General features: G+C 39.1%; 1 protein-coding gene across 1 annotated transcript; it reads left to right on the forward strand.

Annotated features, from left to right (window-relative positions):
* Window positions 1–346: 346 nt before the first annotated feature.
* Window positions 347–10,472, forward strand: ERI1 (exoribonuclease 1). Its single transcript, XM_009893676.1, has 7 exons — window positions 347–364; window positions 602–777; window positions 3,241–3,451; window positions 4,815–4,898; window positions 5,537–5,646; window positions 7,934–8,048; window positions 9,984–10,472. Exons 1-7 carry the CDS (start codon window positions 347–349, stop codon window positions 10,224–10,226), a joined length of 957 nt encoding a protein of 318 aa, XP_009891978.1. The 3' UTR covers window positions 10,227–10,472.
* Window positions 10,473–11,724: the final 1,252 nt, after the last annotated feature.

An 11,724-nucleotide genomic window follows, 5' to 3' on the forward strand; every position in this document is an offset into this window, starting at 1 on the left:
CTGAGGGGGCGCCTCCGTTGCTACGGGCCTTCCCTCTGCGCCTCAGGCCTGGGAGGCCCCGGCGCGGGCCGGCCCCGCCGTGCGCTTGCCCCCACAAAGGCTGGCAGTGGCCGTTCAGAGTGGAAGTGCCGTTAGTTTTTCCCTCTTAATTTATTGTTTTATTTATTTTACACACGTTGGACATCTGTCTGTGCGTCTTGATCAATACAGATTCCGGTTACTTAAGGTGTGGGGAGAAATCTCTTGATGCTGGTCAAGGTTTTGCCAGCTCATACCAGAGAACTGACTTCCTCTGTTGAAATTAGGATGCGCCTTCAGGTTTTGTTTCTTAGAGCTGCTGTTTGGCATGACTTCAGACGCGTGCGTTAGTATCCCTTTCTTCTGCCTGTTGATTTTTTAGGAAAATGAGGTTTCAGAGCAGGCTTTGGTATTGATTTTCTTACCCGTCTGTAAGCTAGTTCAGTTAGTTTGATCATGAGTGAAACTATAACGTTTTACTGTATTATAATATAGTATTATAGTGCCAAAGTTATATGTAAATTTGAGTGCTCTAGCTTCTTGTTGTGATCTTAAATGACCTTCGGATTTCTTTTTCTTCTAGGGTAGGCAGCATTGTAGGATCAGTGATCAAGAAACTAATGGGAAAAACTCAACTGCCAGTTCGAATGACTTCAGTGATCCAGTTTACAAAGAAATTGCTATAACCAATGGTTATATCAACAGAATGACCAGAGAGGAGCTCAGAAGTAAACTTGCAGAGTTCAAGCTTGAAACCAGGTTAGGCTGATTTGTAAGCCTTTTGATTTATTTTTGAGCGCAGTAGAGCCATAAGGAATGATTATTTTAAAGTTTAAAAACACACCACAAAGTACAATGCAGACACGCCACCAAACACCAGTTGTTTTACATGCAGTCTTGATGCAGCTTTTGTTGTAGGTTTAGTGCGTGTGATACTGCTTAATGTGTTACCGGAAATGTGTGCTGTCTCAACTGGTAACACAAAGAAACAAAATAATATGCAACTAATATAACGTGTACTTCTCTACACTTTTTTGGTCAAGAGGGAAAGAACTGCAAGGGTTCTCAGGTAATGTTGCAGATCTTTTGTGTATAGAAACTCAGAAACTATTGAACATGTGTATTTTTATATACCCAGTGCAGATCTGGTATTGGCTAGAACCTCTGTGGTGATAGAGCTCGGAACTTAATCAATGCAGAGGACAGGTACCTTTAGATGGAGAGTTTGCGAATGTGAATGGATGAGATAAAACAATGGGAATAGGTGAGTGTATTATAAACTGTATTTGTGATCACTGAGGAGGACGAAAGGGCTAGGAATATAGAGAGTAGTTCCTGCTCTATTGGAAATGACTTGCAAGACCCTTTGATATTGCTGCGGCCAGACAAATTTGAGATGTTGAGAGGAAGGTCAACTGGGAAAAACAAAGCATATTGTTTCTATTGGGAGCCATAATGAGGAAGGCGGTGGTAGTGGTGGGGAGTTAGCAATGTGAAAAGCTGCTGCTGTGGAGGAAGAGGGAATATGAAAGGTGAGATGGAGTCTGAAAGGAGAAGTCTAGCTTTCTAGAGAAGACGCCCACTGTAGGGGAGAGGATGTTCAGAGGGGGAAAAAAAAAACACAAAAAACCCCCAACAAAACCAAAACCAGAAGGAACAGAGATTCATTTGAACAGAATAAAAGAAAAAAAAAAAGTGCTGTGGGATGGGAAGTACAGCCTGCCACCTCCACCCTGTCTCTCTGCAGATGTTCTGGCTGCATAGTTTATTTAATTCTTCCTTTGCTTAAGTGAATTTAGCTCCTCAGGAGGAAAGATTTTTATCATTATCTGATAAATTTTTTGGTAAAACAGGTTAGATTTGTATAACTATTCAGCAATTATTCTGTTTTAAAAATAAAAAGCAGAATTCAAATTCTAAATTATGTGTTCATGGTTTCTTCCTAGGTTATTAATTTTCTGTTTGTGTTTTTTGTTCAGTTGTAAATGAAGAAAGCTTTAAACTTTTCTTTTAGCTAAGCTAGACTTCTTTTGTCAATATATTCAATTAAGTTGGTCAGAATATGTCTTACATGTAAACAGATAGTGCATCACCTCTAATGTAGTGAACTGAGCAGATCGCCACACATCCTTTCCCTTGGGGTTATTTTGATAGCAGATCATCTCCTCTTTCAACTTCTTTTATATGTTTGATGAAGAAAAAAGTAATTTTCCCCTCCATCAGCTCCCATATTGTCTCAACTTTGAATGAACTGGTCATTGAATTAAACTAGATTAATAAACCAGAGTGAAAAAGAGTTATCTGTGTTTGCAGAAGAAGCTGATGTTCTCAAATGCCGGTTTAGTAGTCTGATTCCAGTTTTCGCTTGTGGATCAGTGGGCAGCTTTTCTGATAATACCACTTGCTACAAGTAGCTCTTACGGCTTTTGTGATTTCATTTGCAACATGTAATTTTAAAAATAACTTCCTCTGAAAAGTAAATTATCCTTGTTTATTCAGCCCTGGTTTGGTACGCAGCAGTTCTGGCACTTGCATATTATAATGTTTGTATTAAAAAGACACAGTAAGTAACTTTAATCGCTTGCCACTGCCAATTTATATGTTAGACACAAACCTCCTGAAAAGCAGGGTCTTGACCAGGAAGTTTTTCTGACAACTGAAATCTCAAGTAGTTTATTTTAATTGAATTACTCAAGCTCATTTTTCAATTTAAATTGAGATAAATTTAAAATGTGGGCATTTTAGCTGGATTTTGCATTATCTGTGCCACTGATGCAGAAATACCTTGGGCATCAGTCACTTCAGGCAGAGGGCACAGGGAAATACAGGTGAAGCAGTACTGCTTCCAGGGCCAGAGGTCATCTAGGAGCAATCTGCAAAGACTTGGGCTTTGCAAAGGCTTCGACTACCGAGTCTTGCTGAACTGGAGGTGACTGCAGAGTGTCTCTGTGCTGTGCTTCCCAGCCTGTCCCCAAATACTGATATTATCTAGATGTGTTAGTTGTCGGGGGGGATTATTGCAGCCTCTGCATTATCCCAGATAATGGAGTGTTAACTGTATGATAAAGTTGAGTGCAGACTTCCTAAGTGCTCGTGTTCAAAATGAGGTTAATAAATGATGAACTTTCAAACATTAAATACAGCTTCAGTTCTACAATGGTGATATAATTAATTAAATGAGAGTGTGATCTTTGTCGCTTTCCCTGTTTGTTTTTCTTTTAGAGGAGTGAAAGATGTGCTGAAAAAGAGACTGAAAAACTATTATAAGAAACAGAAGCTGATGCAGAAGGAAGCCATTAATGGAGACAGTTGCTACGACTACATCTGTGTTGTTGACTTTGAAGCAACATGTGAAGAAGGAAACCCCCCTGAATTCATACATGAAATAATTGAGTTTCCTATTGTCTTACTAAACACGCATACCCTGGAAATAGTAAGTGAACTAATAACTATGTCAGTATGCTGTTCTTCGATGTAACTTCTTTGCTTCAGAAAGTCTAGATTAGTTTTTAGGTAGATGTTGAACTTCATTAAAAATAACTTTTTTTTCTCTTTTTTTTTTCTCATAAGGAGCTATCATCTGTGCCTCTTACATACAAACAAAACTTTCTTTCTATTCTTAAAGCATCTGGAACAGATCATGCTCCTGCTGTTGACTCCCTCTACTGATATGAGGGACTTCCAGTTTTTCAGTTGTCCTCCCCTCCCTGCTGTTCTTTTCCTGCTTCAAGATCCACAAAGCTATTTCTAGGATTCAAGGGATTCATTATAAACAAGAATTAGCAAATTCTGTGGTCCTGTGGTCTCTGGCAGTCTAGAAGAGACTAATGCAGAGGTCTAGAAAGTGAGATTGAGTGAACTCTGCTTCTTGGTGGGCTAGAATATTTCCACAATGTACCTAGCAGATTGACAGCTGTGTAACCTGATTTTAAACATACTTAGTAGGTGTTTGGCAGCCTCAAGTGCTCTATTGCGGTACAGCTTTCCTTTAGGAAAAACTACTTGCTGTCCAGCTGAAACCGAGTGACTCAGTGAAACGGAGGAAATGCACTCACCTCTGACTAATGGTTCATTTATCAAGAACTTTTAAGAGGAGGAGGATTTCCAGTAGTCACTGTGATGCTACATTAGAGTGTAGCTGCATGTATGACTAACTGCAGACAGGATTGTGCAGATTACCCAGATTGTTTTATTACCTCTAGAGTAGTAGGAAACGGCATGTTTTTTTTTCCTCCATCCGAAAGGTTTTCTGTAGCAGCAGGGATTTGGGGCATTCTTTTTGTGCTGCTCAGTTTCCTGGAGTGAGGTCATTGTGCTTATGTCTGGCTGGCATCCAGAGGTGTATGACTTGCATGCAGCTTCTGAGATGTGTGGCCAGTTGCCTTCCTTGAATTACAGGTGAGCCTTTAGAGATACCACCTAAAAAACATCTGGCTTTGTTCATGCCTCTCACTTCTTTTTTTTTTTTTTTTTTTCTGTATTCATGCTCTCCTTTTCCCAAATTCTCCCCTTTATTGCAATCTGTCCTTCTGCCCTCTTACATCCACATCCCTGCTCTTTGGTGCCTACTGGCTGAGAGGAAGGGCATGTTCCAGTTGGAAAGCCATCTGTCTGTCCCATTGGAAACCTCATGATGGCCAGCCAGGAGGCTCATATTGGCTCGGGAGGTACACACTCCTTTTTGCCTCCAGCAGGACAAGTAGCCGCTATTGCCTTTTGGCTATGGGCAAGCTAGAGAAGTTGCCTTGCAGGCTGCATAGTGCACTGCTGCTGAGTGTTTGATTCTCTTGATACAGGAGGATACCTTTCAGCAATACGTGAAGCCAGAGATTAATCCCAAGCTTTCAAACTTCTGCATCAGTCTGACAGGCATCACCCAGGTAATTTGCACTTTTGTTTTTTCAGGAAAAAATATGAAAAAAAGAGATGTGGTGTTGAAGTTTTCAGACTGGTAATCTTTTGTGGTAATTTTTCTGTAAGGCTTATTCTCTTAATCCTTGTGTTTTTCCTCCCCTCTCCCAATTGTCACAGAACTGATTTCGCTAAGTTGGTCGTTCAGGTGTGTGTAAGGGGCTGTAGGGAATAGCATTCACTTTGTAATCCATATATGGAAACTTAATCTTTAACAGAGGAAAGCACCTTTTGAATTGCATCGGTTCCTCTTCTAAGATTTTTATTCTAAAAGGTTTAGAGTCTTACGATGGCTTGTGACCAAGTGACATGAGCAGGAGCATGGGAAACAAGATCTAAAGTTTTAATCTAAGTTCAGCAGCGAACTAACCTTGTTACCTTTATAGATGCCATTTGGACGTTTCTAGTGGTGCTTTTGTGGTGCTTTTTTCTGTATAGAAAAATCTGACCAACTGCTTATTTTAATGTGTAGTCTGTTTATAAAGATTTTTGTGAAGCCAGTTTAGTGAGTGATTTAGTGATTGCCTATATACCAATATAATTCTTACACTTCATGCTGATTTTTTTCTGAAAAAATGTTCCTCTCTTGTTTTTCTGTTTCTTTTAGGACATTGTTGATAAAGCTGATACATTTCCTCAAGTTCTGCAGAATGTGATAGAGTGGATGAGACAGCGAGAACTGGGAACAAAGTACAGCTATTCCATGTTGACAGATGGGTATGTCCTTATGTAACCTTCAGTACAATCCAAAACTGCAAAACAGTGTTTTAATCTTTGTGAGAGTATTTTTAAAGGTGGATCATGATTCTGCCATTTTGCCATTTTATTATAATTTAGCTTTCAGGAAAATCAGAAAAGCTGAACTAAACAATTTGAAATGAGGCTTGAATCCATTAGATGGCACTGTTTCTTTCCTAGCTTTCTGTATGCTACTAAATGATGTTGAGTATACTTTTTATCCTTTTCTGTTGTAATTCTCTGTTTACATCTAGTTTTCACGTAGCACAAAATACCTGAAAATAGCGTTGTGCAATTTTGGTTCTAAGCAACTCCCATGCTCTCCCGAATCCAAGGTTTCAGATATGTGTGGTGGTTGTATTGTATTCTGTGTTTATTAGTGTTGCTCTTAATACATCCTGCATATTTCACCAGAAAGCAATAATGGATTATGCTGTTTATTGAACAAGGAGAAATAGCTAGCACAGAAAATTCTCTGCTTTGGCTTAGAGGATTATGGCTTTGGTGGGTCCCAGCTCTGACACCCTTTGTGTGTGAGGGATTGATTAGTTTTTGAGCTGCCACCTGAACTTGTTCTCTCACAAGGTCTTCGTGGAAAATCAAGTCCCCTAATGACTGCAGAGTGAACAGATCTTGAGATCTAGATATGTCTGTGATGCAACTTTGTTCTTCTGATCTTGGCTTTGTTATACGATGAAAGATACTTTTTGAGCCTTACCTTATCTAGCACTGGCCAGGGAATTTTTCCGTAAGTGATGCTTGGTTTTTAGCCACGAAACATTACTATTCTGTCAACGTGTCTGCTTTCCTCCTTCTCTTGGAATGAGGGATTTAAGTAGCATAAAGAGTTTTTAATATTAGCCATGTTGAGGTGAATTATGCATTTTCATGTTGCTGTGCCTGTTGTTTGCCCGGAGTAAGTCTTCTGCTGTGCTGGATTAAAAAGGCCGTCCTGTGCCGCTCTGTTATAATGACTATAATGTTATAATGACTGCGTTGAACCAAAGAGAGGTGAACCTTGAAACAAAACTGCAGTTTATGAAAAAAAGAGCATGGGGGATCTTAGTATGACTTCCTAGTGCTTCTATCAAGTAAAACACAGATAAATATTCTAGTCTATAATATAAGTAGTTTGAAAAATAATGTCATAGATGAATGGGTGCATAACAAAAACTTTTTCAAGTAATGCAACTTAGCGAGTGCTAAGTGGCCATTTTTTCTGGCCGTGAGACTTTTTTTTTTTTTCCTCAAAATTCCTGAAGATTTGGACAACGACTATAAATCACAGGTCTTTTCTGGTGAAGAACCCATATCACTGAAATGTGGTTCTGTCTGGTGGGAACAGTGAACTCCTTTAAGACCTGTCACACAAGACTTGAGGTGTATGGTTTAGATCCATGTACACCTTAAAAATAAGGAGTTAAAATAATGTCATTCCGACTTTAATTAATTTAAAGGACTGTGGTTAAATACTGCTATTTGAGTAATTTTTTACCTGTGATTAGGTTTCTATCTTTGGAAGCAACAGTGAATTAAAAAAGAAAATGGTAAAGCAAAACTAGTGCAAGACTGGTTATATTACGCGGTTTAGAATGTGTCTGGAATTCCCCTCCAGAGGACTCCCCTCAGTAAAATTCCTCAAGGAAAATAGGTGCAGTGAAATCTCTGTCATACAGGTGAGATTGTGTAGACAGCTGCAAGAGGGAGGGAAAAAAGGCTTTATTTTAGCTTGAAGCTTACAAAGTTGTTGGAGTGGTTCCCTTCAGGAAGCCTGTTAAAAGTGCATAGGGTTATAGTTTCAACTTCTTTCCATAAAAGTCTGGTTCTCCTAAAGCTAAATGTAGTCTTGTTTCAGTAACCGATGTTAAGCAGAGAGATGCATGCATATCCAAGTAATGAGGAAGATTTAAGGTGTCACTTGATTCCCCAAGGGCTGTGTAAGCATCTTGTTTATTGGCAGGTTTTGCAGTAGATGTGGTACGTGGAGAAGTTGGCCTGCTGTTTTTTGTTTTAACCGTCCTGGACCTGAAACCATCCTAGTGAAAATCTTGCTCGTGTCGTTATTTGTTTTCCCCATGATCAACAAATTCATATTAAAAAATCTTTTACCATGAGAATAGCAAAAGGGCTTTTCCTAAGCTGTTTTGTTCCTATTGACCACCAAAGAAAAGAGAGCTTTTTGTGCTACAGCTGTGCAATATGTAGAAGGCAGGGCATCTGAATTATATATTACTAATGTTCTCTTTTTCTCTTTTGACTTTTTAAGATCTTGGGATATGAGTAAATTTTTGAACATCCAGTGCCGTATTAGCCGTATCAAATACCCTTCTTTTGCCAAAAAGTGGATCAATATTCGCAAATCGTATGGGAACTTCTATAAGGTTCGTACAGATTGTTGTTGCTCTTACGGGAAAATTTGGTTTAAAAGTCTAGCATGTCCTGTTGTGCTTGTCATCCTTACTTGAGTAATATAAAATTATAGTACTTAAACTAGTTGCCTGGGGCCAGATTTTCAAATGTGCTTCATGCCCAGATCTCACTTTACTAATTGAAGATCGTATTATCTCCTGCATTTTGGTTTTAATCTTGTTTTTAAGAATCAGGAGATGCTCCATGAAGGATTGTCTAAAAACATCATGCTGGTGCTCTTAGATCCAGTTGTGTCTTGAAGTAGGTTAGCTGAAAAGGCTCTGTATCAACTTTTCAATTATTTTTTCCTGTTTTCATGTAATACACTACAAAAATAATTTGCGCCACTAACTGCCGATATCTCCACTTTTGAGAATGTAATGGGGACAGAGAAAGATGAGGACATATCTACAGTCAAGAGAAAAGTAATACCAAGTGCTGGACCTTATTGCTGCTTTCTTTTACTGTCAGATTACCATAAAATGCATTATTTGAGATTCTAGCGAATTCCAAGTCTTCACTAAACTATTTCTTTGAATATGATTTCAGCCTAGCTGATGATCTTCTCTTGAAGGGCTTTTTCATACTAAATGTAACCTGCAGGGGGAAAAAAAAAAAGAGGTTAACATTTAGTAAGCAAAGAGCTTTACTTTGTGCTGTGCAAATATTATAGGGTTACTCCATTTCTCCCTCTGTGATTGTGCCTTCTCTGCATGACTGTTTCCATTGGAAACACGCTAGAATACAGAACAGTCTTTTTAGTCCTGCCAACTTTAACCTAAACATACCTTCCTTTTCCTTCTGTTGAGCACTGAGTGCTTTTTCATTCAAATACAGTGAACATTGTAACTTAGAAGGAATCAGTTTCTTTTTACTTTTTGTGATTTTTTTTTTTTTCCCATAAATGCAAACAGTTGTAGCATTTGTAGTTGTTCGGTGCTTCTGTTCAGCTATTCTGTGCTGCTGTTGAATCTGTTGTTAAGTAATAGTAATAGGTACAACACATTCTTAGTTACTAATTTTAACTTTCCTGTGGAATGTCCCACAACCTGCAGTATGTCTCCCCTGCCTAGTTTGTGGGTGTTATTACTGGAGTTGCATGTTGCAGGGTTTTGGCAACTTTGTTGTCACCATTCTGTCTCGCTATTAAATGCAGTAGCATGGTGCAATATCATGGAACTTGTCATGACCCGTGTTCCCCCACCCCAACCACTACCACTAAGACAGCAAAGTAAAATTATCCTTTAAAGTTACCCTTTTGTTTTTCTTTGACCTTTCCAAAGAACAAATGTATATTTAGTAGTTAATCAAGAAAGGACTTGGGGCGTTTGCTGGTGTAGCACTTTGCATGGGTAAGTCAGTTAAGCTTCCTTGTCTGTTAATGCTGTTGGTTATCCACCTAAATACGGGCTGCTATAGGTGTTGCTGATCTGTTCCTGTGGTGTTTGGAGGCATTCAGAGGTTTGATGTCAGTGAGAATCAGGAGCCTGGTGCTTCTTTAGTCCCATCGTATTTAAAAGGAAAACCAAAATTTGATTCCCTCTGCAATGCCGCTTTGGGTGGTAATTCCTTTTTTACAAGGCTTGTTTAACCTAGCTCGGCCATGGCTTCCACCATTGCCAGCGCTGGCATCTCTTGAGCTAGTGCTGGTAATGGTGAGAGGCTCTTCAGATTATCCTAAGTCTAGACAAGCTCCTGTTGACTGTGTCTCCTCTGTAAAAATGAGAGTATCTGTCTCACCAAGGTGCTTTGAAGTTAAATAGTTAGTGATCTGACAAAAGGCAACATGAAAGCAGTAAGTGACTTAAGTAGGCTTAAAATCTGCATATGTTTCTACTGCACTGTGTTAGATTAAAAAGACTTGCTACAGAACCTAATTCTTGAATGTGGTTCACTTTCTCCATCAGGTTCCTAGGAACCAGACCAAGCTGACAATCATGCTTGAAAAGCTGGGCATGAATTACGACGGGAGACCTCATAGCGGACTTGATGACTCTAAAAACATTGCAAGGATAGCTATAAGGATGCTGCAGGATGGCTGTGAACTGCGGGTGAATGAGAGAATGCATGCTGGACAGCTTATGTCAGTCTCTTCTGCAGCCCCCTTAGAGGGAGCCCCAGCTCCACAGATGCCACGCTACAGAAACTAGCAGTTCGGGGCTTCTCTCTTAGGAACTGCCCTCAGATCCCGCTGAAGACTGTTAAGAGCTTATTAAACAGCCACCTCTGCCAACCTGTCTGCAATGCAGAATCTGAAAGCACCTTAACTAATCATCTCTGAAATAACGAGGAGTGTGGAAGCTCTTTGAAGCCTGTGTTACAGCATATTTTTTTTTAATGATGATTTTCTTTCTTGCTGTTTGCAACTTTTCTAGCAGTAAGGCTGATGTGCGGAATCCAGGCAAAGCGTTAAACTTTCAAGAACGTGTAATGTAAACACATGCAAAGATGGATTGGGCTTGTGCGCTGCTGTTCCGCCCCAGCCTATGGGTAGTATTTATTCACTATGCCATACTCTAATGATATCTAGCATCTGATTATTCATTGCACGCAAATAAGACATTGCTGGACAAACTGAAATAGCGAGTGGTCAGGCTGGCCTTTCCTGGTAAGGCACTCTTCTGAGGGTTCCTGCTTGTAAATTTTTTTTTCTTTCTTTCTTTTTTACAAAGTCTAGGAGAAATGGGAGCACATTCATCAATTCTAAAGCAGTAGAGAAGTATTATGTTGTTTGGGGTTGTTTTATTTTTCTTTAAGGGATATGTTTGTCTGCATCCACATCAAATAAAAGAGCTGTGTATTGAATAAAAATTCCATTAATGCAGTATGATAGTAATTTTTTTAACCTGTATTTAAAAAGAGAAGGTTCTTCAGATTTCCACTTTGAGGATTGCATCTCGTATTCCTGCTATACTCAGAGCTGCACTTCATTTAATGTCACTTTTAGAGACTGTCAGCCATTAGGACTTAAAAATGAGCAGAGTGAAAATAAGTTCAAAACATGCCAGATTGTCAAAATTTTGTGCTGTGTGGTTGCTATGTAAAACAAAACAAGAAGCTTCTAGTTCATAGTTAAAGACATGCTCAGCTATTTTTGGTACCTTCCTGTACCTCTGCCACCATGAAGCTATGCCTTTATCTCAAAAGATAACACTGGAAGATTAATATAACTTTATTAGTAAAGGCCACGTCTAATTATTAACCACTTTTTGTGCTTTCTTCCTAGGCCCCAGATAAGATGATATTCAAAAGAGGCCAAAGTGTTGATTTGTTTTGTCTCCATGGGCTCTTATGAAGTCGACCATTAATGTGGTCAGCTTTGCATTAGAATGGCTTGTTCTGAAAAGTGGAATGATGTATTTTGGTTGCTCTTAGTCCAAAAAAAAAAAAAAAGTTAGTTTGGTATCCCTATATTATAATTCATTCATTCTTTCTACACCTTACATTCAGGAAACAAAATAACCAATCCATAATAAAGCTTTGTTGAGGACATTCACTGCTTGGCTAATCAAACTCCTCCCAGCTCTCCTTGCTCTTCTCACTGTTAAATCGGATCGGTGGAAACGTGAAAACTTTATTTTAAATTCATGTAAGAGAGAGTAGTATTGGTCAATTCTCTGTTGCTTCATATGTTGGAAGGAAGCAGTT

The sequence above is a fragment of the Charadrius vociferus genome, unplaced genomic scaffold (assembly GCF_000708025.1).
Source record: "Charadrius vociferus isolate BGI_N301 unplaced genomic scaffold, ASM70802v2 scaffold59, whole genome shotgun sequence".
Taxonomy (NCBI): Eukaryota; Metazoa; Chordata; class Aves; order Charadriiformes; family Charadriidae; genus Charadrius; species Charadrius vociferus.